Source organism: Manis javanica, chromosome 17, assembly GCF_040802235.1.
Source record: "Manis javanica isolate MJ-LG chromosome 17, MJ_LKY, whole genome shotgun sequence".
NCBI lineage: Eukaryota > Metazoa > Chordata > Mammalia > Pholidota > Manidae > Manis > Manis javanica.
This window is the reverse complement of record NC_133172.1, coordinates 47,690,449-47,718,280: the sequence shown is the minus strand read 5'-3', so window position 1 is coordinate 47,718,280 and position 27,832 is coordinate 47,690,449. Positions and strand designations below refer to the sequence as shown.

The window sequence follows — 27,832 nt, the reverse complement described above, 5'->3', positions numbered from 1 at the left end:
AAAGGCTGGACTAATACCTCATGAACATTAGTAGATGAAAGTCAAGGATGGAGAGGCAAGTAAAAGGTATGGGCTGCAGGTAAGGGAGGAATGGATTGGTCACTGGACATCACAGTAGTCATGTGAGACTTCACAGTAGAGCAGGGATGACTCAAGTTTCTGCCTCCAGCACACACCCTCCTCTTCTTGCCCCAGATCTACATATCCAGCTTCTTTCTGGACACTTCCTCCTGGAAGGCACCCTGGCCACCTTACCAGTCTGGTCACTCTCCTCTCAACCTGCAGAGCAGGGCTCTCCCTTTTTCATGAAGGATACCACCATCCATCTGTCACCAGGCCAGAAACCTGGCTTCATTCTCTCATCTCCTACTTCCCATCAGTCAACAAACCTGTGCCTTCCAAACAGCTCTTCACTCTAACCTCCCCATCCCCACTGCCTTCATCCTGACCCAGGCCACTATCACTTTTGACCATAGCTTGACACTCATCACTGCATCCTGACTCCTCTCTCCACACAGCTGCTAAAGTGAACTTTCCAAAGAACAGATATGATCACAAAATTCCCCTGCTTCAAGTCCATGGCTGGCTCCCTAGTGCCCAGGGTAACTTTCAAACTCCTCAGCTACTCTACAGGGTTCCTGCGATGAAGCCCTGGCTCACATCCTCAGCCTTGTTCTAACTGGGCCCCTCTGGCCTCTGTGGATTCTTCTTGCTTGTCTCCTCCATCAATCTGACCTCAGCTCTCCCTCCCCATATTATCACCTGCTCAAGCTTCTATTCCTTAGTTAGGATCCTAGTGGTGAAAGTGCATTCTGAAGAGCTGTGCTTCATGGGGGACATGGGGACTGTTTAGGGAGTCCAGACTTTTTCTGCATTAAACATGGTACTTTCATACTTGAAATGTTTTCATGTTGTATTTGAGATCAAACCAAGATATCAGTTAGGGAGTTGGATACAGGGAGCCAAGAGCTAGAAAAAAGTTTTAGAGGTGTTCATCGAGAGCTATTTCTTGACTGTTTACTATATTTTACCTTGGTTGCTAGGGATAGTAAAGACAGATGCAGCCCAATTAGAGAGTTGCCTGGAGCACATGTTAAAAACACAATTTCTCTACCCCACTTCCCCACTGCCCTCTATCTCTGAATTTGAATCTCTAGGAAAGTTCTCAGGTGAATCTTAGAACTGGGTAAGTTGTAAAGACCTAGCCTGATTTCATTTATAAGAAATATCCAGAATATGCAAATCTATAGCAACAGAAAATAGATTATTGGTTGCCTCTGGGGAGTGGGGTGGGGATGCAGAGGCCCCTGATGATACCTAAGGGGTGCTATTTCTTTTTGAGTTGATGAAAATGCTCTAAAATTGATTGTAGTGGCACAACTCTGTCAATATACTAAAAGCCATTGAATTGTATACTTTAAATGTATGAATTGCATGATATGTGGATGAAATCTCAAAAGCTGTTAAAAAACAAACAAAAAACTTGGACTGAGCTACACAAGGGAACGCACCCATCATCTTCCATGCACTTGAGTGGTGCCTGTTACCTAGTAGAATAATCAGCAAATACTTTAGGATGTATATGTTGGAGAATTCATAGTAAACGAGCAAGTGCAATGGGGTGTGATTAGGACTCTGCTAGGAGGAGTGCAGGTTCCTGTGAGGGAAGCATAGTGGAGGGCAGCTTTCTGAAGAAATTTATGATGTCTAGATTGAGGCCTAGCACAAGCATTAGCAAGGCAACATGAGGGGAGGCAGGAGTGTACCATGGAGAGGCAAGCAAGCCCCGCAAGCATTTAATGAGGCTTTATGAGCCAGGTTGAGGGGGCTTGACTTTTTCCTAGGAGGAAAGAGCCTGTAATGGTGGGTTTGTTTTAGAAGTCATTCTGACAGCACTATGGAGCGAGGATGGACAAGGGGCAAGAAAAGAGTCAGGAAGCCTGTGAGGGGGCAGTTTTAGTGTCTAGATGAGAGGCCAATGTGTCCTGAACCTAACAATGGAGATAAAGAGAAAGGGACAGAATTTAGAAATATTTAGGGCATTTAATTGAGATGATTCTGATGGCTGGGACAAAAGAAAGAGTCAAGTATGAGGCCCAGTTGTGTGGCTTGAGTACCTGGCAAAAGCCCTAGAGGAGATATTGTGAAGTGTTGAGTTTGAAACACTCTGGCCAAAGAAGGTATCCAGTCAGCAGGTGGACATGGGGGTGAGGAGAGAGCCATGTGAATCACTGGCATATGGCTTTGGCATACAGATGGAAGCCAGAGGAATGGATGAGGTGGTTCAGGGAGTGAATTTCAAGAGAAAGGAGGAAAGCGCCTAGAATGGAATCCTATGGAGTGATGTTTGTGAGAGGATGTTTGTAAGAGGTTGTAAGGAGATTCAGAGGAAATAGCTAGAAAAGTAGGTGTTAGCCATAGCAATTCAGCAGCTCAAAGTCAGCATTTTTTGAGAGTCCATATGCCCTGGGTATATTCAGAGACAAGTGAGACTTGACTGTTGACATCAAACTCAAACCATGGCCATCACCCCATCGCAACCTTCTGAAACAAGAGGCCCATGTTTGCAGGCCAATGACAGTCTTATTTTCTAAACATAGACTGTTCTTCCTTAGCAGTTTATGTAGGCCCCTAGAGGCCTTCCAAAGCTCACCCTCCTGTATTACCCAGGACCTGAAGAGCTGGGTCATCAGCCGAGCCAAGAGCCTTCTGTCCAACGGATGGGGGTGGATGGCCTGAATAGGACACTCCAGGGCTGTCTGGGATGCAGGGGGAGGAAGCATGTTATATGCTTAGGGTTCAGGAAATTGTATCCACACACAGCAACAGACAAGGAAGGTACCCCCGCTCTGTGGGTGAGACAAAGACACAGCACTCTTCCCACATGCCAACCCATCTGCTTCTTTGCCTTCATAAATACGCCCTTTTGTCTAATTATTTTTTTGGTTCTCTGCAGTTTTGAATATATGAGGAAGAAGAGTGGGAGATAGGGGAAAAGGTAAGAGGAAAGGAGGGGAGTGCAGGAGGCTCCAGTGACCATCAACACAATAAATTGTATCCTGAGTACCTCAGCCTGGTCCCTTTTTCTGCTGTGCATGCTTATGAGTTTCCTCTGGGGACAGCTCCAACGATGATGGCTTAGGCATGGCTGTGGCCTTGAAGGACTGGATTGATGGGGCACTTCTCAGTGCATCATAGGCCTTGGAGGCCTAATTCCTTCTGTCCTCTTACAGAGGCTGGCACAGGCTCCACAGGACAGTTGGACACAGGCTTTCCTGCCTTGGACTCCTGATGGTGCCATCAGCCTCCCATCACTTGGGGCAGCAGGCTCCCAACTGTCCAGAGTCTGGGGTAGCACCAATGAGTGCCTCCTGGACTCTGTGTGGCAGCAGGGTAGGAGGTAGGGGAAGTGCTGGGAGTAACTCTTCCCCATGGGAAGACCTGTGGGAGGAACCTGTGAGGCTGCTTATGTGTTGGGAGAAAAGAGGGTATACAGGAAGGACAAGGGCTCTCTCTGACCTTCATCGTCACAGATATGGACCTAGACCAGGGTGTAGGAGGCCATCTGGCCATACTCAAGTCACTGATGGAGAGGGCTCAAGTGGCTGTTCAGGGGTTGATCCACATCTTAATGGGGCAGAGGTCTGAGGCTTTTTCTGTCTTGGCCTTGACAGTCCTTTGCCTGTACCTGGCTGGGCCCACAGTGTCCTAATTCTAGCTCCTGCCCACCTGACCCTCACACCCACCCTTGGCTAGAGCTGAATAGTAGGCTCTGGCCTCCGATCCACCTTGTATAGGATAGAGTTAGGGGCCCTATCTTTTCCCAGCATGAGAGAGAGGGACGTAGGGCCACTCAGGTTTTCAGTGACAGTCCCCATTGACCCCTGGCTGGGATGGTATCTTTCCATTCTCTAATTCTTGCCCAGGCTCTGCTGTCTCCATGGATTGAGCTGTGAACTCATGCTGGCCCAATCACTCTTGTCTACACTTTCCCAGGACCTGGTCAGCCAGTGTTCACTTCCTCTTTCCCCACCACTCAGGCTATGCTTTGGATTCAGGTGGACAGTCCTGCCCTACCAGTGGGCCACTAGTGGGCCTTCAGGCCTGAGGGGCTTGGGCTTCTAGGGGTGATTCTGTGACCACAACCCTCCTGCAGGGGCCCTTGGAGAGGCCAAACTGGCTAGCTTTAGTTGCTGGCTTGGTCCTTGTCACTGATTTTCCTTCTCCATCCCCTGCCACCCCAGCTGACCACCCAAAAAGCTGAGCTGCACACAATTGCTCTTACACCCCACTTCATAGCCACAGAGGGAACAGAGCTGTGCCAGTGTACTGAGGGCTGCCTGCCTGTCCCCACCCCTGCCCCACCCCCATCAGTCTGGAATTATTAACCACCTGCATCCACACACAGGTGTTTCCTGTGCTCCTTCCTGTTGCCGTTTTTTTTTTTTTCTCTGCTCAGCTTGGCTCCCCCAGCAGGTGGTTAAGGGCCCAGCCAAAACTCTCCACACACAACTCTAAAATGCTGGGGGGCAGGGCTCCCTGGGGATCTGGGTCACTACCTCCCCACCCCCTGGGGAGAGTTGGCACCTCATTGGCTCTTCCAGAATACAGATGCAAACATGCCCCACTGTCATGCTGCTGGGCTGCCACCACAGGCAACGAGACACCAGAGTGGGCTCAGAGTGAAGAGGCCCTGCCTCCTTTGCCCCTGGATAATAGAAGGCCTGGAGGGAGAGGGGAAGAGTGGAGAGTGGATTTCTCCAGCGTTGGGTGTGGGCCTCCCTCAGGCCTTCCTTAGACCAGAAACTGCCATCCTGAATGCCCCACAGCAGCCTCAAGTTCCTCCCATAAAACTCTTAACCTTCTGGGATTAACACTCGCTGGGCAGCTCTGGTGAGAGGTAGCCCTCTCCCTGGAGCCCTGCTTCCCAGAGCAGCACAGGTCTGCGGGCTGTGCAGAGCCTCGGGCTTCAATGAGGTTTGTTATTACAGAGAAGAGGCAGCTCTGGGAGAGGAGGGACTTACTGTTAAAGGTCACAGGGCAGCCATCCGGGTCTCCTGCCTCCAAGGCCCCTGCTCTTCCTCGCTGCAGGGATCTCCTCTCTAACTACCAGGCCTTCAAGGAGTTCCTGGAGCTTAGCCCCCTCTGAGGAAGCTGCCCAGGCAGAGACCCAGAAGTGTTGCATTCCCTGATGGGGTTCTGCTGCCCCCTGGTGGCCAAGAGCTCCAGCCACCACTCTGCCTTCCTTTCCTGCAGGCCTCCTTTTTGCCTCTGGGCCACCAGATGCTAGCTGCTGGGGGAGCCATTCCCAGGACGGACATCCTTTGGGCCATCTCTACTCCACAGTTCGGATCTAGCCTGGGCCCATAGTTTATAGGTCCAGGGCACACCCCACCTGCAGGCTGAGCCTCCTCAGCAACTATCCCCACCCTCTGCCCTGTTTTCCAGCCCAGTTCCAGCCTCTGGGCTGTCTTCCACCTGGATTTCCAGGGCAAAAGCTTAAGCCATTGTTACAGTTGGAGTGTGAACAAACGAGTGTCAGGAAGGGCCACAACCAGAAGGTGCTGGAGCAGAGGGTCAGGAGTGTACTAGGCCAGGCCATGTAGGAAAGGTATTTTGTTTTTTTTATTTTCTGTAAAACTCTGTAAATAAAATATAAAACCAAGGGACATGGAGGGGCAGAGGCAGGATGGCCAGGCCCGGGACACTGATCTATGGCAAGTGTGCTGAGCCGAAGCTGGGAGGCACTTGACTACAGGCACTGACTCTACCAACCCCAAGGGCAACAGAATATATTAGATTTTCATTGATAGGAATCTGTCGGGGAGGGGTGTCTGGAGCCAGCCCTCACCCTCCCTGCCAGTGCCTGATGAGCCCTGAAAGTGGAGAGAAAGGGCACTGGGCGCTGGTGGGTGGGGAGCTTAGAATGCCGTGCTGGCCATGCTGCCAGGCCCAAAGATGCGGGGCAGGGCATCCAGTGACTCCTCTAGTCGTCGATGGGCAGACTGTCCCTCTTCCCCTGTAATAAGTAAGAATGGGGTCAGGAGTGGCCCTAGCCCCATTCTGGCCTCCCAACTCTAACCCCATCTCACCCTTACTCCCATTAGCCAAAATGTCCCCAAACTGTGCTTGACCTGTACCTCACATCCCCTGGACTCACCACACTGTTGTAGACTCTGCCGAGCAGCTTCTCTTACAGCTTCTGTGTCTGTTTGGCACAGGTACACTAGGGGCTCAATGCCCTCAGGAGCCTACAGGGGGAAGGGAGCAATGAGATGGGCCCACTGGAGCAGGTGGGAAAGGCCCAGGGCTAGGGAAGCTGGAAAGGGAGAGAAAGGGTGGGTAGATTGGCAGGGGTCACCTTGATGCAGCCCAGGGCTAGGCAGCCAGCTACTCTCATCTGCACATCCTCATCCTCCAGTTGGTCCAAGAAGCACAGCAGGGCCTGGGTAAGGGTGGGATGGCAGACTTAGCCAGACATTGGGAACCTGGGACCCCAGCCCTTGCCTCTAGAGGACGCTGCTAGACTCTCACTCTTTCCCGGAAAGCAGGACCCAGCGACAGGCTCCGGAGCTGAGTGCTGACAGCAGCCATGACCTTGTTGTTGCCATGGACAAGCAGAGAGCTGAGGGCCCGAAGTCCATCCCTTCGTAGTCGCCCCTCAGGCGCCAACCTCAGGGCCTTGAGCACAATGGCTTGGTCATCCGAGTTTAAATTTCGCACTAATAACACTGAAAGAAGAAGGCATTGTTGGGACAAGGTGGCAGGGTAAGGAGCCTCCTGAAGTGGGGTCTCTTGTGTGCTCATGTCCTCATCCACCCTTTCACACCCACACACAGGGCCAGGCCACTTTATGATCAGGATCATTGCCTCACCCTCCTCAGCAGTCTCTGTCACATAGGCCTCCATGGAGGGGCTGTCCAAGGCTTCAACGTAACTCCAGAACTGGAAGACAGTGAGCTGCTCTCCAGGGCTTGGCTGGGGCCTCCTGGGCAGCTTCTGCCCCAGGGCATCCTCCAGGAACTTGATACATACTGTGGGAGGCAGTGCACAGGACTCGGGGTTTGGATGGACCTAGGCCCTTAGAGGAAGGAGTGCTCCCACCCCCAGGCTCACCTCCAGGGACCACCTGTCCGAATTCTACCCATTTGGCCTTTTGTACCAATAATCTTCACTAATTCTTCCCAGTGCTCAGCTCAACATGTCTGTGTGTGCCGACCTGGCTTTCCCTGAGGTACCATCACTGGAGATCTGAGAAAGGAGGGCAGAGGGGGCAGGTAGCCAGCCCACTCACCAGCCCTGGCTAAGCCTGGCTGGCGCAGGGAGAGACGGGCACTGTACTGACTGCAGAAGGTGAGGAGCACCTGCTCCACAGGGCAGATGAAGGGGCTGAGTCCCTCTGTGCACTGGTCCCAGAAGGTCAGGAAGCCTGGCCGAGAGGCTGAGAACTGTACCACTGTGAGTAGGTGCAGAAAACTGTTAGCAACAGAGCAGGTAAGTGGGCGGACAGCCATGTAGATAAAGTAGAGCAAGGGAGGAGCTCTGGAGCAGACACCAAGCCAGAGCCAACAGGGCCTTTACCTTCCTGGGCGGAGGTGGCAGGGATTTCCCATCGCCTGCTAAGCTCACATACTGCCTCGAGCACTCGGGCCTCCTGCAGCAGCCGCTCCAGGGCCCATGCTTCCTGGCAGCGCAGGGGCCCAAATGTGCCCAATTTCTGGAGAACAAGGGTGTTCAAGTAGTTCAGACCTCAAAGGAGAGCTTGCGGGGAGGGTAACCCCAGGACTAGAAGTTCCAGCATGCATCAGGAGAGGCTGTGGGGGTGCCAGTGTGGGAGGTGTTACATTCAACAAGAGCCAGATGCTAGGCCCTGGAGCATTGGGAAATGGAACTCAGAGGAGGTGTGGGGAGCCAGGACTGAAGTGCAGGGCTCCCTGGAGTAAGGGGCTACAAGGGGACTGTAAGGGAATACCACTAGCCTCACCAGCAGGAGGCGGCTGCAATGGTACAGGTGCTGGACCAGGGCAGCATCCAGAGCTGGACACTCCGTGCTGAGGGGGTGGGCAGTGGGTGAGTTGAAGCTGGCCTCAGCCCCAGGTTCGGGGCTGCTTGGGGGCCTAAGAGAAAAATGGGGCCAACCGCCCCAGGAGCACACATCACCATCTGGTTACCAGTGTACTTTTATTAAGCAATCCCATCCCAGAATGGAATAATAGATGATGTGCAAACAAGGGATGAGTTCATGAGGGACTTTCAGGAGGAGGAAGGGGCTGGAAAAAGCAGGTGGTATCAGGGGTCTTCAGAGTCGGTCTACCCTGAGCCACCTCCGTCTAGAATCGCCAGAACCACCGGGAGTGCCAGGGCTGGGATGGGCAGGAGTAGGGTTGCAGGTGGGATGGTCTGTGGAATGTGGACTGCAAGGGGTTGTGATTCAAGGAGCACAGGGTATGGGGTCATAACCTGGGCAGCAGCAGAGGGAGGAGGGGCCAGGCATGACGCTCAACTGGGAACTGGCAAAGGCTGCTTTCGGACAGAGACTCGAGGGGCTGGGCTCTCTGGGAAAGCCGGGGTCGAGACAGAGAAAGGTGATGCTAGGGGACCCAGGGTGCATGGGAAGGTACTGAAAGGGCTTGTTCCTAGGGTAGGTCTAAGGTGAGGCCATGGGAGAGAGGAGGAGCTGGAAGCTCATGAGCTGCTGGGGACCCACAGGGAGGCAGTCATTGCAAGGAGGAGGAAGAGGGTGGTCAGAAACATTGGGGCTACAGAGGGGGTTGGAACATGGACATCAAGGACACATGTGGAGAACACAGGAGGGGTGAGCACAGAAGCACCTTCTAGCAAGTCCATCCCCCTGCTCACCTCGTTTCACTGCTCCCTTCCTGTATTCCACCTGGCCTCACCTCACCTCTTCCCCCTCACCTAGCCCCATCTTACCTGTCTCCAGGGCCATCGTCTTCATCTTCATCCTCATTGAGGAAGCTGAAGCTCTCCAGGGCATGTTCCACAGTGATGCTAAGACTGGAGGCCCGGCTGCGAGTCAGGCCTTGTCTCTGCTGGGGTTGTGAGGGAGTCAGAGCTGCTGTACCACCTGGCTGCCCTCCCTGAGCTGCTCAGCCCAGCCCGGCCCTCCTCACCATGAGCAGACTCTCCAGCCGAGTCACCTCTTGCTCCAGGCTCTGCAGCTCGGGGAACTGGCCACGATAGTCATCCAGGGCAGCCATTAAGGCCCCCAGTGCTTCTTCCAGCCTCCTGTCCGCAGCCCCTCCAGCCGCTCCTGGAATTGGAGCCTGGGTGGCTGTGGCCAGGCTAAGGTCTGAATGCTGGGGCATTGGGGCTAGGGGTGAGGGAGAGGGGCTTGGGCTTGGAAGGATGGGTCTTGGAGGGTCTGGAGAAGGGTTTGTGAGGGGTTCCCAATTGGAACAGGCTGGACTTGGGTATGTCCTGGGGGCTATGGGGTCTGCCAGAGTACAGGGAGTGGAGGCTGGGTAGCAACCGGGCAGGGAGTCTGTGTCTGGGAGGGTAGGGTGCATGTTTGCAGAGGGGCTGGGGAGCATGGCCAGGTCTAGAGAAGTAGAACTTACAGTTGTATGGGTGGGGCTCCTGATGGTCGGGACTAAGCCCTCAGCACTAGGGGCAGGATTTGTAGTGGTGTGAGTTGACATCCTGGTTTTGCAAGCAAGGCTTGAAGTGGTGTGGGTGGGGCTTGAAGTCCTGTGGGTGGTGTTTGTGGTGGTTGGGGCTGTGACTGTGGCACTGGAGGTAGGGCCTGGAGTAGTGAGGGTAGAGAGCTTGGGCTTGCTGCAGGAGCTTGTGACAGTGGGTGTCAGGTTTGTGACAGCGAGGCTGGGGCTTGCAGTGGTCTGGACTGGGCATGGAGTATTGGGTGTAGGACCTACAGTAGTGAGGGCAGGAAGTACTGGCTCATGGGTGGGACTTGTGGGCTGGGCTGGCACTGGGGCACTTCGGGTAGGGCCTGTAGTGGTGAGGGTAGTGAGTAGGGGCTGGTGGGCTGAACCTGTGGAACTGGAAGTGAGGCTTGGAACACTGTGGATGGGGCCTATGGTACAATAGGTGGAGTTTGTAGTGGTGTGGGTGGAGCCTGGCACATCAAAAGAGCTAGAACCTGTGGCCTTATGAACTGAGTCTAGGTCTATAGATGTGTGGGCAAGGCTTGTACTGAGGGTAGGGCTTGTAGCAGAATGGCCAGGGTCCAGGGCAGGAGGGATAGGTTGTTCCCCATGGGTGAGCTCTGGGTGTGCAGGCAGGCTAGGTCCCCCAGTGAGGCTTTCTAGGCCCACAGCCTCCACTGAAGCCTCAGCCAAGGCAGCATCCACACTGGCCTCACTGATGTGGCTCAGAGTCCGGCTGTAAGGGGCATGCCCATTGGCCAGGGCTGGGGCGGTGGCCCCCTCCTTATCCATGGGCCCACAGGTGGGGGTCTCAGGCCTACGGAAGGCGACTTGGATAGGCAGAGGCTCCGGCTGCTGCACCAGGGGTCTGGGGGCTGAGTGGCGGGCAGTGCCTGAGAGCTGTGGGCTGGATGAGTCATCAGAAGATTCAGATGACAGGGACCATGCTGTCCCATTCTCCAGCTCTTCCTGCCGCCTCAGCATATTCTGGGAGAGAGGAAAGAGTATTTCAGGACCACCCCCAGGAAGCCCCTTGGGGATGGTGGGACCTGAGCTTGGCTGTGACTCACATAGAAGGCCTGCTCCCGAAGTGAGGGAGTGTCTGGTGGGCTCTGGCTATAGGTGGAGAAGCGTTTGGTGACTGTGGAGGCCTTGTTCACAGTAGAGGCAGCTGAGAGCTGGTCATCCTTATCGAAGGGGCTGTGGATGGATGCAGCTATTAGCAGGTGCCACAGGCCCCCTGACCCCATCCTCAAGCCCCTCAACCCCACCAACCTCCATGTGACTTCCAGGCTGAGCTTGATGGTGCCGAGGTCATTGATGTCCACAGCCACAACCTGGGGCAGGGCAGCGAACAGGTCCTTGGTCTCACAGGAGACACTGCCTACAACCACATGGTTGGCCAGGCCCTTCAGTTCTGTTACCTGTAGCAAAGAATGCATTGTGGGGTCACAGGGGCATAGGGGTCATGACACTGAGCAATCAGGAGTCTGAATTTGCCCATAAATTACGCAATGGTCACAGGGTTATAGGGCCATGAGGAGGTTGCAGGGATTGGAATTCTTAGGTAATGGGGCCATGGAGACTAGAAGTAGCCTAGGAGCATGGGGAGCACAGAAGTCTGACTTTGTAGGGTCACTGAGGTCATGGGGGTCAGCCTCATGGAGGTTTAGGGGGTCAGATATTCACAAGGTCAGAAGGTCATGAGGAAATCACAATGTCATGAAAATCACTGGGTCACACATTTACAGGGCCATGGAGCCAGGTGGGGGTCACAGGGGTTAAGGGGCTCAGGGTCATGAGGGATACGGAGGGTCATGGAGTCATACAATCATGGTGTCCTGTGGTTCTGGGAAGAGACATCACCTTGATGGACAGGAATTCTGTGAGCAGAGGAAGAAAGACGGTTTCTTCATTGTCCCACACCTGCTTTCCGCTACCTTCAATGCGGCCCCGTAGTTTCCAGCGCTGACGTCCATATTTCATGCAGATCTAGGATAACAGGCAGGATGAGGCAGCCCTTGACGTTGTGACCCGCCCTCCCAGTCCCTCCCTACACATCCTCGTACCTCATACTGATCACCTACACACAGCCTGGCGAAGCCGGCCAGCCCTGGGGGTCCAGGAAAAGGTGATGAGCCATGTTGAGAGGTCCTGGGCATCTACTTCCCTTTCTCTGACCCCATCACTCAGTACCTTTCATCCGGAGATGGAACTCTCCCAGCTGTCCCTCCAGCTCACTCTCCAGCAGACACATGCTCTGGGAGGGTTGGACAGGGACAGGAGTGGGTCAAGAACCAGTCCCCTCTCATCAGCTCTGCCATACCCTGTGCGTCTGCTCATGGACACCCATCCCTCACCTCAGTGTACTCGCGATGCCCCCGAGTGGCCTCAGCCAGGCTGTCCCGGGCCTCGCGGCTCCCTGGGGACCCAGTGCTGTAGGCACGAACCATGTTGTAGGCACCATCCCGGAGACGCCGCTGGACACAGTATGCTTCATACAGCTCATCGATCTGGCCAGGTGAGTAGGGTGGCAGTCGGGGAATTCAGATGCACTACTGGGGTTTCTCACTCAGGACCTAGCCTCCCCCCATCTCTCTGTGATAGCCAATCCACACCCAACTCCATACATACACACGCATGCTGCACATGTACCTTGCTGGCATGAAACTCTAGCCGTCGTAGGAAGCGTTCAATGGACTTGACTTGCTGGGGGAGAGGTACATCAGTAGGGGCCTGAGGATCAGAGACCTTACCCTCCCATGAGCCAATTGCTTCCAATAGCATTCTCTACACACTCACCTTGTCCAAGTCATACAAGAAGCCCTGCAGGAAATGAGAGGAGCTACTTAGGAGGTATGGGAAGTATTCTACCAGGACCACTTGCCCATCCACACCTATCTGGCTCCTCTACTTCACAGCCTTCCTTTCCCTCATACTGCAGTCTACAGTCACTCCAGTCAAAACAAGCACCTTCCCACATGCCTGGCCTTTGGTGGGTGCTAGTGACATAGCTCTGGTCCCCAAGACCCCTCCAATGCCCTTCCCACCACCTCTTCCCTGGGATCCCTCCCATGGCTCACTTCCCTTCTGGCAACCCCTAGAAAGAGAGCTATGTGCCTTCTCATGCATGGTTCCCTCTACCAGAGAACTCCTATTCATCCTTCAAGACCTTCAAGCAGAAATGTTTCCTCCTCCAGGAAACACTGACCTATTTCTCCAGAAGAACTATCACTCTCCATCAGTACCACTACAATATAACCTCTGTTGTCCATGTCTGTGAGGTTCTGAATGAGGTTCTGACCCACCCCACTGGAAGCTCACATGGGCAGGCACTGGGTCCCAGGCGCAAAATACGTACAGCCTGGGGAAAGTGGGGATAGAAACCTCCCCAGCCCTTCCTGATATCCCCTTTTCTAGTCACACCAGTACTAAGTCACCCCAGAAAACAGCCCTGATGTTACCCAAGGCTGGCCCTACCTAAATCCCACACCACAAGGACAAAGAGTATTAGTCCAGGGCATCCATGCTAACTGCCAACCCTTCAACTCACTAGGCGAGAATTCCTCTTGGACTCCCTTATCTGCCCCTGGAGTTTCTCCTGCTCCTGCTGGTGTACTTCCAAATAGGCCCTGAGGAAGGGGAACATAAAAGAGTTAGCTTATATCTCCAGCTACAGATGGCCAAGGTACAGGCAGTGGGAAGAGGGTATAAGGCTGCGGAAGGTTCCTACTAGCAACAAAGGGGAGGGATCCTGGGACAGGGCGTCCTGAGGGAGTTGCTTACGTCAGGCCCTGCTTGAGCGCAGCATACACGAGGTCTAGCCGCTCAGGCTGCGGGACCTTGGGGGCTGGGTGCGCCACGGAAAACATCCTGGACACTCGGGAGAGCCCTGGGGTCTTCCGTGGGGGGCCCGGAGGGCTGAAGGCCGGGAAGCTCCTGAAGAAGAGGATGCACTCAGAAAAGGGCAAGAAGGAATCCCCCAAGCCCTCACTGCACACCCACCTCCAATCCTGTCAGCCTCTCTTGATCCCATAAGCCCCCCGCTGCAGCCTACCTGGGTCCCCGCTCCTGGTTGCCGAGGACACCTGCGAAGGACTGGCTCCTACTGACCCGAGCGCTGAGCAGGCGGCGTTGTGGCCGCACCGACAGGGACATCATGGAATGAGTCCGCGCTGGGCTCCCTGGGGGTGGCGAGGGCGGATGTCCAGTGCCTGTCGGGCTCTTGAAAGCCCCTCCCAAGGCCCGGTTTCCCTATCTTAGGCCTACCAGACACCGCCTGACACCAAGTTCGACGCCCCGCAGTCCCAGCGCTAATGACAGGGAGGCCGCGGGCCACTCAGCCTCAGACTCAGCGTGGCCTTGGCTCGGCCCCCACTTCCTGCAGAGGTGCAGGCTCCGCCCACCGAGGGGCAGGAAGGGGGGGTCGCGTGGGGACCCTCCCAGCGCTGGGAAGGGGCAGGAAAGGGGCGGGGCCCACGAAGAATGTACGGAAGCGCCTGTTTACCGGGGGCGGGGCGGGCTCCCTAGTCCTGCCCCGACCTCCCCAAACTCGTGGTGGACCAGGAGCTCTCGTGCCCCCACCCCGTGAACCTGCGGGAAGTCATGGGGCGGGGTGGGGTGCGCGCTCCAAGCCCAGCAGAGCTGCCAGACAGGCCGGGCCAGAGAGGGTTAGCCTCCCGCAGCCCGCCCACCCCCCGTAGGCTGCTCCCTTCCAGCCCCCACCGACTCCTAGACGCCTGGACGCCAGAGCCCTCCCGGCGCCCAGCAGCCGGGGGATTCCCAGAGTTGGGGGCAGTGCTGAGAAACGCCCCGCCCCCTCCTCTTTCCGGCGACTTGGAACTGGAAACTGAGTCACAGACAGACGCCTTTGCCCGAGCCCATGGAGGAAAGGGATCCTCTGCAGACCCCCACCCTGATTCGGTGAAACACGTGTACCGGGCCCCCAGAATCCAGCCCGCACGCCCCGGGACCACCCCCGAGGCCTTCGCAGACCCAGGCTGGGCCCTACCTCTCTTCTTGGCGTTCATGGTGGGTCCGGGACAGACCCCCAGCCCCTGTGCTTGTCCCCCGTGTCCCAGCTGGCCCAGTTCCACTTGGTGCCGGGTGGCTGGGCTCCGCGCTCGCTCGCAGCAACTCTGGCTCGGGCTTCAGCTCCTCCCGGCACCGCCTCCCCCAACCCCCGCCCAGTTCCTGCCTCCTGACTCAGCCCGCCGGGATGGGGCGGGACTGGCCGGACCTGGGGGGGCACCCGGGCTTCAGGCCCGCCCGGCCTCTGGAAGGGGCGACAGGGATTTCCCCTGGGAGGGAAGTGAGGGGGTTCTTCTCGGCTGGGGTCAGGAGTGTAGGTAAAGGGAATTGAGCGGGGCAGTGAGTACGGAGGGATAAATAGAATGAGGACACTGAGTAGGTGCTGGATTGGGTGCAGTCAGAGTAGGAGGGTCCATAGAGTGGCTCTTGAGGGTTCTGAGAGAGGGCTGAACACAAAAGGTTGAGTTGGGGTTCTGAATGTGTAAAGGCTGGGGAGTGAAGCCTGAGTGGGGCTGAGGGTGCTGAGTTGGAGGGACTGTGCCAATGGGGGGGCAGAGGCACTGAGGGGCCTGGGAGGTTGAAAAAAGGGAGGGGCTAAGTTTGGGGCTGCATCAAGCCCATATTATGTATTGCTGCAGGAGAAGGAAAGGGAAAGAACTGGGTGCAGAGATTTCTACAGCACCATACATCACTCCAACCCCTATACCCCAGATGGGGTGCTCAGTCTGGGCACACTCCTCCTGCACTCCCAGGCCCCAAGGATAAGGAGCAGGTCCCATTGCCCAGCCAGTGCCCCATCTCTAGCCGAAGCTGCATCTTCACATGGGCTGAATCCCTCTGGTGTCAGCCCTTTCCAGCCCCCAGTATCTCTTCCTTGAATATCCCTTGTCTGCCTCCAGCCTGGATAGAAGCCACCATCCCAGGGTCCACTGGGCATCCCATCCCCTGGGAAGGGCTTAGTGCTCCATGCCCCATGAATACTCCTTGCTGCCTAATTTTGTGGCACTGTGCTTACTATCTCCCCAGGAGGCTGGGGTGCACCCAAGGGTCTGCATTTCCAACAAGCCCACCACCCTGCTGCAGATTCAGGTGTAGCGTGTCCAAGGACCCTAGTTTAAGAAATGCTATCCTCTTCTCCCTCCCAATGCCAGCAATTATGCATTCTGGTGGGCTGCCCTTAACCCCCCTCCCTTCAACTGTGGCCTCTGTGATCCCTTCAGCCAACTCTTGTGGGAAAGGGCTCTGGAATGTCCCTTTCCTAAATTGCAGCCTCATTGACTACAACTTTAAGGCTCTCTCCATCACCCATACCTCACCTGTCTTCTACCTGAGACCTCCTGATCTCTCAGCTCATTAATTCAACTATTCACTGAATGGCAACCCTATACCAAGCATGTGCCAGTCACTGGAAATACAGCCTAGAATTTCACAGACAGTACCCTGCACACAGATCACAATCCGCCTCTGCTTCCTTTCTCTCTGCCAGCAACCTCCTACTTTCTCTTCTACCTTCCCTGCACACCCTTCTCCCCAGCCAGGATCCACAGTCACCACTCCATTGGCTCACCTGCGCTAATATGCCCAGCACTCTGTGATTCTCCCCTACCTGGCAGAAACCAACCCCAAGCAATCTGACTCCCTGCCTTTTCTGCACCTGCACACAGGCTGGTGGGACCTGGCCAGAGGTCCTGGCAAAGCAGCTGGGCTGGAACCAAAGAGCAATACTTAACACCAGCCAGGCTCTCATTTCCCATCAGGAAAATCCTCATGTGTGGCCCTAGTTCAGCTCTCTCCCTTCTTGTGGAAGGTGTTTCAGACTTCTCACAAGCCTCAAAACAACCTCAAGTCACTCCCACACAAAAAATGAAAACAACCCTGGAAATTACCCAAATGCCCATCAGTAGATATATGCTATACAGCAAAGGGAATGAACAATATACCACTACATACAACAATATGAGTGAGTCCTACAGACATAATGTTGTGTGAAAGAGGCAAGACCACAAGGGAGGACATAGGTATGATTTCCTTGATACGAAGTTCAAAACAGGCAAAACTCATCTATGGTGATAGAAATCAGAATAGTAGTTACCCATGGGGAATGAAAGTGTGCACAAGGGGGCTTCCAGGGTGCTAGAATGTTCTATTGCCTAATCTGGGTTGTATTTCCTAATCCTATATTGGTGCTTCCCCTTTTGAAAATGTATTGATCTGTACACTTAGATCCTTTCCTGTATGTATATTTCAATAGAAAGTTGACTTTAAATAACTAGCTACAAAAAGAAATGACCCCTCTGTGTCTTTCCAGCTACCCATGCCCCTCACCCATTTGGCCTTTTCATAGCCAAGTTACTTGAAGAGATGTCTACCCATTTCCTCTCCACACCTACCCACTGCTCTCCTATCCTTGTCAGTCTTCTGCACCCACCACTTCCTTGTGTGGACAAGGTCACCAGTGACCTCCCTGGTGCTGAATCCAGTGTTCAATGTTTAGTCCTTATCCTACTTAATCCCTTGTCCTGCTTTCTTCCTCTTCCTTGAGCCCTTCCTTCTCTTGAATTTCAAGAGGCCACATGCTCCTGGTTTTCCACCTATCTCTTGGGCTACTCATCTGAGATTCCCAAGGAGGATCTATCTTTCTCCCCATCCCCGCCCATGGGCTGTATACATCTCCCACAGCTCAATGCCATCTAATGTTGCCAGCTTCCTTATCTCTTCCTCGCCCAAACAGCTCTTCTAAGCACCAGGCTTGTATATCCAACTGCCTGCTGCTGCCTCCCCAGACGATGTGACCATGTGGAGTGGGCTATTAGGGATGTGCTGAGTTTGAAGTCCTCAAACTGAATTCACCACTTTCCTCCTCAAGCCTGCCTCACCCCAGTCAACCTCTCCACAACAGCCCCATCCCTTGTTCAGCCAGTTGTTCAAGACAGAAACTAAGAGTCATCACAGAAGCCTCAGTCTCTGTTATCCCCACATCTACTTAGCCACACATTTCTGCCACCTCTGGAATCTGCCCCCTCACCTTCACCCCCATTGCTAGAATTCAGGTCTAAGCATCTTCAGTTTTCACCCTTAATGCAGCTGTGTAATGGCCTCCCTGTTTCTACTTTAACCCACAGTGACCCATTCTTCATTTAGTAACTGCTCTTAAAATTTATCACCTGATAATGCAAAAAAACGTGCTTTATCGAGTGCTTTCTATATGCCAGGCACTGTGCTTCATTAACAACATCATCTCATTTACTTCTGGTTGCAAGTCTATGTGGTAAGTCCTACTAGCCCCATTTCATAGGTGAGAAACCTGAGGCTAACTGGCTGTGTGCAAGACATTTCTTAATAATTTGGGGCTGCAGATATCCATCTGTTAAATGAGGATAACGACAATCTCACAGGGCTGTTGGAAGGATGAAATGAGATACTCCACTCTATATAGGGAGTGTTTGGGGGAAGAGAGAATTGCATGTGGGGTAGGGAATTTGGGTGGACACACTACTTCACTGTAAGCAAATATTAGCTGCTGTTAACAATTATTCATTTGCCCAATATTACACAGCTGGTAAGCGGCAGGGCAGGGATTCAAACCCAGGTAGTCCAACCCCAGGACTCTAAATCTTTAACACTCCCTCTTCTGACTCTTGTGAAACAACCATGAGTAGCCCCCTGCCCCAAGGACAGAGTCCAGACTAACATGACCCACAGGACTCTTCAGGCTCCGACCCCTTCCCTCATAGTCCCCTGCTCCCTACCCTCCCAGCTAATTCCTCTCAATACCTGAAAGGCTCCTCAGTTTCTGAGCAGCAGTCCCCATTTCTCCTTTACCCTCTTTGCACTACTCTCAGCATGACCACTTCCCTCTCCTTTTTTAAGTCTTACCCTATGATTTCTTCCTCCAGGAAGCCTTCCCTGGGTTGGTCTCCCTTTTAGGCGCCTCATAGCTTCCTCCTTTTGGTCCCTGAGGCCACATAAGTCAGTTGTTAGTTCTCCTTTAAGGTCTGTCTTCCAACCAGACTGTGAACTCTGGGAACTGGCCTCACTGCTATCCTTACCCACTGGGCCCTGCACCAGAGCAAATAATGAAGAAGGGAGCTGAGCGTGAGAGGGGGGCCAAGTGAACTGTGTTTCCCAGACACAGAACAGCAGATCCTGAACTACTGAAGGGGTAGATTTCAAGTTTTTGTCCATCCAACTCTCTTACCCCACATATTTTTCCTGGCTCTTCCTCACTTGGGGATCTGCTCCCTAGGGATAGGGCAGATACAGGTCCCCTGGATTCTGGAACTGAGTGGGTGGACTGGACTCAATAGGCTGACTATCTCATCAGCTTTCTTTGACTGGCTTGCTGCTACCAAATCCCTAGTCCCACAGGGACCAGGAAGTCTAACCACTGGTTCATACTCCCCCCAGATTATTATCAGAATATCCATCTGAATGATCATTTTCAGGAGGCAGATAGGATCTCCCCTAATGGGGGTGGGAAGAGGGAAAGGGCAGAACCCCTTGAGTTAAGGGAGAAGGGGCCACCTCAGCTGGTGACTGATAAGAGCCAGAGGACACTGGCCTAAAGCCTATTCTGGACATGGGAAATATCCCAGGTTCCAAAGGTGATGGAGTCTGTAGCACAGACAGCTGGGGACAGCTGAGAATGGGACCCTGGCTGCCTGCATAGCTTCAGATCCTGCAGGCCCTCAGTACCCTCTACTACCAAAACTGGTGCACTTGTATAGAACTGGAGGTCCTGCCACCTGCACAGCGCAGCTCAGCGGTATGCCAGGCCAGCCCACTGGCTGGGAATCCCTGGTTCAGCCCCGCCCAGCAGCCCGCGGCCCTAGATGGAGGTAAACAGATGCTAAAAATAACTCGGACAAGGGGCGGCTACAAGGGAGAAGGGGTCCCTCCTGAGCCTGCCCCTGTCTGCATGGCAACTGCCCCCAAACACAGCTGCTGACATCATGCCGCAGCTGCCCCAAGGGAGGGAAGAGGGGTGCATCACGGCCGGGGACCCCCACCCCGGAACCAGGCGGAGGCGGCCGGGTGGCCTCACTTCCTGCCGGCCCCCTCCCTGGTCAGCTGGTCACATTCCCGGGCCGGCCGTGCGTTGGAAGTCTGCTGGCCTCCCCTGGGCAGGGCCTGGCAGGGGTGCGCCAGTCGGAGCCTCAGCTAGGGGCCTCTGTGACTCAGCCGCGCCCTCCCCGCCAGCTTTTCCACCGGAGGAGAACCCAGCCCAGCGTCCTGCATGCTCCCCTCATCCCACCCAAGTCTAGGCTTCTCTGGCTGGTGCCCCACAAAACTGGGACGAGGAGGGTGGGTGGAAAGAAGTGGGAGCTAAGCAGGCCTCCCTGTCTCGCTGGAGTATTTTGAACTTCACTCTGCAATCCCCCTTCCACACTTCGGAGGTGGATAGTGCAGTGGCAACAATTCAGATCTGGGTCTAATACCACCTTTCCCCAAACTAAATGTGTGACCTAAGAATTTTCTTAACCTCTCTGGACAGGTTTCTGCATCTGGCAGATTGTTTTAACTCTTCCCAGAAAGCTGTGCTGGCACTGACCCCTGCAGGGTCAGGGAGAGGCCTCACAGATGGCAGCCAGGGCACCGTTATTGTTACATTACATTGCACACAGTAGGTGCTCAGCCATCCAATCCTGGCACACGACAAGATCAATCCAGTAGAACTGGCTAGGAAGGGTCAGACTCAGAGGCTGGACTCAGGCCTCACCAGGGAGAAGAGGACAGGGGGTGCTGAGACAGCGCTTTAGCCAGACCCCTAACCCTGCTGAGCAGCCCCTTCCCCAAACCAGTTCTGTAGCGTGCCCAAGCCTAGCTGCTCGCTGCGACCCTACATCAGCTTCCCATTTCTAGGGACAAAGTCTGTTCCCCCACCACCGCACCGGGGCGATCCTCTTGGGGTTCTCCACGCGCCAGGTTTGGGTGAAGAGCCCAGCCCCAGGCCAGGCCCGGCCCCCTGCAGTTGGGCCCCAAAGCGGCTTAGGCCGGTCGGTGGGGCCAGGAAGATGACCTTATCTCGGAGGCCAGCCTGCACCCCTCGTTGCCCCTTACCCATTCCCAGCTCAGCCTCCCAGGCGGCGACAGCGGCGGGGGCTCCGGGAGGGCGCCCGTGTCAGGGCCCAGGTTGGCGCCGAGGGCCCGCCCTCAGGCCTGGCCCACCGCAGAGCCCCGGTGCACCGGCCGCCTGGGCCTTGTCATGGGTGGGAAGGAGGCAGCGCCAGGCGCGGCAGGCCCAGAGGCGGCGGCTTTTGTGGACGAAGCTGCGTCCTCCGCGCCCGGGGGGTGGGGGCGGCGGCGAGAAACCACACCGCGCGGCCCGGGTCCCGGGAACGGGGCAATGTGGGACAGGGCCGCAACGGGGACAGCAGAACCGGGACCCATCCCGCGGCGCTGACGGGGACGTACCGGAACCGCGGCGCCCACTGCCCGCCCAGCTCGCGGCCCCAGGAAACGGCGGGGGCACTCACATGGCTGCGATGGGCTGCGAGGACCCCGCGCTCTCCGTGCGCCCGTCGCTGCCCGCCCTGGTCGCACTGCAGCTGCCGCGGTCCCGCCCCTCCCTCCGGCCCGCTGGGCCCCACCTCCTGCGCTCCCGCGGCTCCCGCACCCGTGGAGGCGCCCACGGCTCGCTCCGCCCCTCGGGTAAAGGGGCAGGCCGGTCGCCCGCGGAGTCCACCAGTTCATGGAGGGGCGGGACCCTGGAGTACCGCAGGGCGGTGGGAGTTCTCAGCGTCCGGGATCGGCGGGAATGCAGCGGCTTTCTGGGAACTGCTCACAAAGGAGGCCCCATTCCTTCCCACGCAGATCCCCAAACGGGGTGCTCCAGAAAGACCGGCTTGTCTGCCCTCTTCTCAGATTCCGTGGGCTCTAGAGACTTTTCAGGTCCCCCTATTTGTGACCGCCTGAAACATCCTGGAGCAGCCACTGCTGGATTGGATCAAGGCATTCTGGGGAGGCGAAGAGGGGGCCCTGAAGCCTAGCCATCTGACACCCCCTGGGTCCAGACGCTGCTCCTCAGCCCTGCCATCTCTGCCTCAGCCTTGGTTTTCCTGTTGGTGGGGGCAGGCTGCCCTTCCTGCCACCATCTGGCCAGTAGGTGTGGGCTCTTAGCCAGGCTGTCCATTCACCACCCATTGGGTACTGGCTTCTGGGGAGTCTCAGACTTTGTTCAGGGAGCATGGGTGAAGACCCTAGCAGGGTCTGAGTATCCTGACTTGGGCACGTGTTGGCCAAGGGGGCCAGAGCCCAGTCTTTTCCAATGAGGGGTCTGGAATACTAACTCTCCCTTAGAGTGGGTTGAGATGGAACTGAGAGCTGACCCCACACTGGGGTCCAAGAACCAGTTCCGCATCCCACTTCTCCCATCAATAAGACATCACTGGCCCTGTCCAACCGTGAACACTCTGGGTCCCCACCCTTCAGGCTTCACTTCTGTAGTCCTTCCCCTAAAAGGCAGCACACACATACATGCCTAGGAGTGGTTTGAGGGACTTTAATAAGAGGTTCCTGAATATCTGCCCTCCTTAGCATTGGTCTTGATAGCCCAGAGGCTGGGGGTATGGGGCGAGGCCCTTAGATGCACTGACATTTTCTTCCTCAGCAACTCTTACCAGAGACATACCTCACTCTTTCCCAGGTCCCCCACCTCTCCAGCCCCTCCTCTTTGCCTTCCTTTGCAGCACTCCTTTCTTTATAGTCCTTAAACCTGGAGATTGCTTCCAGGGACTGGGTTCTTCTCTTTAGTTTCTGAACCTTAAAATATCACCCAGCCTCAGGGCTTCCATCCATCCACTGCTGACTATCCCAAGACTTTCTCTGTGCCCAGAGCCCTCTTCTATTCCAGAGCCCTTGGATGACCCACCAGACCTCACGACCTTCCCCAGAGGGCCTCTTCCTTTGTCCTCATCTTTGCAGAGCACCACTATCCACCCAAGCTCCCACCTGAGCCACAGACTGGGCCTCTCTAGAGCTTTCAAAACTGGCACCAATTGGTCCCTGCCTCCCTCTAAAGTTACCTTCTCGGCAAGGCATCCTCTGACCACCTTCTCTAAAGACAGCCTCTCCTTGTTACTCTCTGTCCCCATGTTCTGCAGACTCATGCTTTCATGCCACTCATCACACCAGGCAGCATGTATAACCATGTGCCTAAACCTGCCCCTTCCCTCAGCCTCCCTCCTGCTTGGGATGCCTCTCCCCCTTATCCACTTGGGAAGCTGCTCAAATGTCACCTCCTCCAAGAAATCTGTGTCCTCCAGCTTCCCACTCCTCCCTTCTGAGCACCCATCGCTGCCTATTGTCCTTGTCTGTGACCAGTCCTAGCTACCTATCCTGTGACCACCAGGGCCAGGCACATTTGGGTCTTCAGTGAGCAGATAGGACACCTGAGGCTCCACCTGGCCCTCTTCTCCACTCAGGTGCCTTGAGAGAGGGACAGCATCTGATAGCTACGAGGTGCTGGAGGCCTCCTGTATCTCTCTCCAGCAACCACTGAGCCAGGTGAGGAAGAACACAGCTTAAACCCATTTCGCCAAGGAGCCACCTGAGGCTCAGGGACGCAGGGCCTTTCCAATGGTCAGATCAGTAGGAAGGGGCGAAGTCTGAGCTCCAACTTAACTCACTGAGTCCGAAACAGTTAGGCTCTGAGTCATGCATCCTGCCCTGAACACAAGCTCTGCCTGGCATGGGCCAAGAGCCAGGGCAGAGCACCAAATCTTGCCATCTCTAACCTTGAGCAGTTCACATTCCTACAGGGATGGGCTCTGGCCTGAGAAAAATCCCTCTAATAGACAGCAGAGGGTGGAGAGAACCAGAGTGAACCTGGGAGGCACACACATGGTGCAGCTAGTTCCACTTTTGGAAGTAATGCAGTTCAAGTCCCAAAACCCAGAAAAATGGAGGCTTCCCTCACCCCACCCCACAGTCCCTATGGCTACAACTCTCTGGTATGCAACTTCACCCCCAACTTTGTAAGGGGACAGAACAGAAGCCTGCCCCTTCTGGTGCCTGTGGCCACATGCCTCAGATAGAGCATACAGCATCCATTCATTGGCCAGATGTTCAGCAAGCATTTGTGGAACCTGCTCTGTGCTTGGCCCTGGAGTTGAGTCTGCCCAGTCCCTGCCTATGGGGTCTTACTGTCAGTCAGGGCTTACTGTTTCTGTGTCTCTTGTGTCACCAATGTGAGAGTGTATGTGTTTGTGACTGTGTGTGCATGTTTCTGTGTGTGTGTGTGAGACAGAATGTGTGTGTGCTGGCTAGGAAGGGCTTTGCAGGTAAGGGGCCCTTAACATGGTAAGGTGTTGGGCTCTCTAGGCAGGCAGAGGGTGCTCTTGGAGGAGCATCTGGGGCAGAGAGTACAGCAGAGGTCAGGGCCTGGGAGGAGCAGCCTCCTTTGCTGGTGGGGAGCAGAAGCTTAATGCAACTGGAGAAGTGTGTATGTGGGACAGGGCCAGTCATAAGGGGGCCTGGGGACTAGCTGGGGAGCATGGATCCCACCTCGGGTGATGAGTAGGCTGGGCTATAAGCTGAGGGATGTTGTGATCATATCTACACTTTGCAGAGGCCACTTAGGCAGTACATGGAGGGGGCAAGTTGAGGCAGCTATCATTTTCCAGCCAAGGTCATGGTGGTCTAGGCCAGGGTAGGGGAAGTGGGGATGGAGAGAAGGAGACAATCAAGAGATGTTCAGGTTCAGGAGGCAGATTAGAGGGCTGGGTGACTGATGTGATGTGGAGTCTGGAGAGGGAGACAGCATAGATGATGCTGGGATTTAGGGCCTGAGTGATGGGGGAGGGTGGTGTTTTTCAATGATTTGGAGAGACCTGGAGGATCAGGTTAGGGGATGTGGTCAGTTTGGGTGGCATCTGAGAGATCTGGGTACCATCCATCAGGGGGAGGTGTCCAGAAAAAAAGAGGGGTCTTGGCTGGAGATAGCTTTTGGAGGAACAATGGTTCACCAGCTCACTAAGAATCAAATGAGAGAGGGCCAAAGTTGCCATGCCTCTAGAGTGCTTCAGTGGGCAGGTGCCACTCCATGGGGGGTAAATGTGGCACTTGTGGGTGTGTCTGTACTTGTCATCAACCTCCACTCCCTCCTGCTCCAGCCTGGACCCTACTTCCCATTGTGTGTGTCATGAAGGGCAAGGGCAGGGGATGCTGCCCCAAGTTCAAGTCCTGACTTTGCCACTCTCACTTTGTGGTACCTGGAGCCACTATTCTTTTCTGATGCTTCAACTGCACCCATCCATTCACTCATTAAAATTACAACTTGAAAAGGCACTCCATCTCATTAATAAGCAACACACTGCAAAAGTAAACGACAAGAGACTTTTTTTCTCTGAGATTGTCAGTGAAGGACATGATGCGTGAGTGAACACTCTTAAGAGAATGTCAAAAAAATTTTTTAAGGGACAAAATAGTCCATGTGTGACCATCAGTAGGCAATAGAAGGTTGAAGGAGGCTCATGTATGCCCTGAGTTACTCTGTGGATGAAAATGGATGCTGGGTATAGATAGAACATCTATCCATAATATACCTGGCATCATTCTGGATGCTGGGGACACAGTGGCAGACCAGACAGGTAAGGTCTCTGCTCTAAAGGAGTTTACATCCTAGGCTAAGGAGACAGATACAATCAAGTTAACATGTAAGTATAATGACTTCAGAGAGAGGGAAGTGCTACACAGAAAACAAAGTGATGGGACAGAGAGTGGTCAGGGAAAGCCTCTTTGAGACAGTGACACTGGAGACAAAGCCTGAATGACAAGAAGGAACCAGTCATGGAATGATGCAGAGAAAGAGTACTGCAGGCAGAGAGAAGAGCAGGGTTAATGGCTTGCAGGTGGGACTGAACTTGCTGTATTGGAGTCAAGTGGGCTGGAGTGGAGGGAAAGGAGGTCTGAAGGGTGGCAGGCTCAGGTCTGGGTAGGGAGTAAGGGTGTTACAGGTCTGAATAAGGAAAGGTGCTCAACACAATAAACACAGCAAGGTGTGGAAAGCACCAGAGCAGCCACCTGCTCTGTGGCAGGAGTCTCCGTACGTCAAACTGCCTCCCTTGGCCCTGAGAGCTATCAGGAGGCTCACCCCTGTGCCGGAAGTGGCCATCATTCCTGGGCATTGTAATTCATCTGGCTTTTCTTCTGTGTATTTACTTATACAAAGAATGGTTTGCTATTAACTTGACATTGTTTTCAAAGATGACATGACCATTACTTATTTGAGGCATTTCCAGGCCGGCTCCTGAACCTAGTAGGTGTAAGTTTCTAGTCCAGGGTTGCCAGCTCTCTACAGGTGACTTCCCTGGGGACTCTGCCTCAGGCAAGGCTGGGTCTCTGCCACTGTCCCCGCCAATACAGCTTTGGCCTCCAGGGGGACCTGTGAGCTGGGTCATGCTGGGGTGGGGTGACTGTGTCTCGCCAACTGGGCCAGGCGTCCTTCCTTCCTTCCTGACTCCCTTCTCCTAAGGGACAAGTGGGAGGGACGTTCGTGACTTTCCCAGATCATGGGATGAGCTGCTCCTCTGGGGCCCTTTTAGGCCAGGACCCCTGACAAAGGCTGCAGTGTGTGGTGTGTACTTTATTTCCAAATTCCCACCGCTAGTTAAACTGTTCTCACAGATTTGGAGGGCATTGTGATAGGAAGGGTCCTAGCCACCGAGCATCTGGCATCACCCGCCACCCATCAGTCAATGACCTTGGAGCCCTAGGATCCGCAAACTGACCCCTGCCCTTCCCCATACAAGCCCAAGGAGCACAGCGTTGACCTTTGGCGCCACCGTATGGGAAGTGTCCGCACTGCAGTAACAGACAACACAAAATACCACCCAACTCCAGGGGGTGCCCTGTTGCCCCAAGTGGTGTTTTTGTGAATGGATGGTCACTGGAGTGTGCTGTGCACGACCTGCTCAGCCTTATTCCGCAGGCTTGTTCGCACTCAGACCTGGTCGCAAGTCAAGGCTATTGAGAACCAGCCCCCGACCATTAAAACCTCCTCCACACTCTGCAGCCTCTTCATAAATGTTCCCTGACATGCTCCACCCCCTGCCCCCACTTCTCGATCCTCTCCTCCTTTACCTGTTCCAGGTGTGTTGGACACAGATGATCCCCCCCCTTTTCTGAGATTCCCTCTGGCTTCTGTGACTGCTCTTCTTGGATTTCTAGCTGCTTCTCTGGCTCTGTCATGAATTCATGTCCCTTAGTGGGCTCCTCAGGTTAGTTGGACCCCCTTCCGTCATCCTTGATACTTTCCTTCAGGCCATCCTGGCAACTTCCAGGGCCTTGTTCATCCCCACAGTGATGCCTTGAGTCTCAGACCCCGTCTCTCTCTCCATTTCCCCCAGTAAGATGACCTTTGGGCACCCCAAACTCCTCTACTCCTCAGAACTGCTCCCCTCCTGGGTCCTCATGTTAGTCTGGATGACCTTTTGCTGACACCCCATCAGCCAGCAAGTCAGCTATGTTCTCCCCACCCCACCGCCCACCCTTGGCCAGGGTACCACCTGCACCTGGCCTCTTAAATGTCCTTGATTTCACCCCGCCTGGTCCACTTTCCACAGGGCAGCTGGATGGCCTCTGCATATCAAGCCCTGTCCCTTCTTACTTTCCCACTGGCCCTTCATCTCTGGCCAGTTCCTCCTCAGGAGGTCCTAACTCTAGCCAGATGGAACTCCTCTGTTCCCTGAATGCATCCTGGTTTCCCATGCCTGCCTGCCTGCCTTTTAGGGCTCAGCTCAGATGCCACTTCCTTGGGACACCTTCCCTGGAGCCCAGGCTAGGCCAGGACCTCTTCTTCACTTTTACAATGTCTGTGCTTCTCCCATCAGGGCCTGGTCTGCCTCCCCTTCTGAAAGGACCACCTACTTCTCCAGGGCTCCACATGCCAGGACCAGATCCAGGCTGAGTCACTGTGCCTGATTCCTAGACTTGGAGGTCCTGGATTTCAAAAGTTATCACGTGCAGAGAGAGCAACGTCATGCCCAAGGATCACCATGGTGAACCTGTGGCCAGGCTGGGATGGGATTCAAGGCTCTTACCTTCCCCTGCAGGGCTCCCCTGCTCCCCCAGATGCCATTGTGAGCTGAGTCAGGATTCTTGAGGGCCCATAGGACCTTGACGAGTAGAGAGGTGGCAGGCTTCTGACCTGGTGGAAGGGAAGGCAGCTATCA

The 27,832-nt window shown here is 54.8% G+C and overlaps 1 protein-coding gene and 1 non-coding gene across 8 annotated transcripts in view; one reads left to right on the top strand and one right to left on the bottom strand.

Annotated features, from left to right (window-relative positions):
- LOC108390316 (uncharacterized) overlaps window positions 1–27,832 on the top strand; it is a 54,452-nt gene that overhangs the window by 9,959 nt on the left and 16,661 nt on the right. The window lies entirely within an intron of this gene.
- On the bottom strand, window positions 5,604–27,807 carry RIPOR1 (RHO family interacting cell polarization regulator 1). 7 transcript variants are annotated; one of them, XM_037025483.2, is made up of 23 exons: window positions 21,137–21,187; window positions 18,537–18,615; window positions 13,687–13,813; window positions 13,416–13,568; window positions 13,183–13,261; window positions 12,432–12,455; window positions 12,285–12,338; window positions 11,990–12,142; window positions 11,826–11,889; window positions 11,699–11,742; window positions 11,496–11,621; window positions 10,905–11,053; window positions 10,700–10,829; window positions 9,135–10,616; window positions 8,935–9,053; window positions 7,985–8,117; window positions 7,582–7,717; window positions 7,295–7,456; window positions 6,876–7,034; window positions 6,535–6,731; window positions 6,362–6,445; window positions 6,161–6,251; window positions 5,604–6,019 (listed from the first exon to the last, which is right to left on the bottom strand). In XM_037025483.2, the coding sequence occupies exons 3-23, from the start codon at window positions 13,788–13,790 to the stop codon at window positions 5,922–5,924; spliced, it is 3,741 nt and encodes a 1,246-aa protein (XP_036881378.2). In that variant the 5' UTR covers window positions 13,791–13,813; window positions 18,537–18,615; window positions 21,137–21,187; the 3' UTR covers window positions 5,604–5,921. The 7 variants fall into 7 exon arrangements, 6 of the variants coding, with proteins under 6 accessions (XP_036881378.2, XP_017504754.3, XP_017504756.3 ...); XM_017649265.3 differs by lacking the exons at window positions 18,537–18,615; window positions 21,137–21,187 and adding an exon at window positions 27,701–27,807; XM_017649267.3 differs by lacking the exon at window positions 18,537–18,615 and having other exon boundaries at window positions 21,137–21,292.

Bases quoted from the DNA above. Each gene is read 5' to 3' on its own strand.
- RIPOR1 (XM_017649262.3), bottom strand. The intron at 12,143-12,284 runs GTACATGTGCAG...TCACCTGGCCAG, and splicing joins TAGAGTTTCATGCCAGCAAG to ATCGATGAGCTGTATGAAGC. The intron at 6,446-6,534 runs GTGAGAGTCTAG...ACCCTTACCCAG, and splicing joins GTCCTGCTTTCCGGGAAAGA to GCCCTGCTGTGCTTCTTGGA.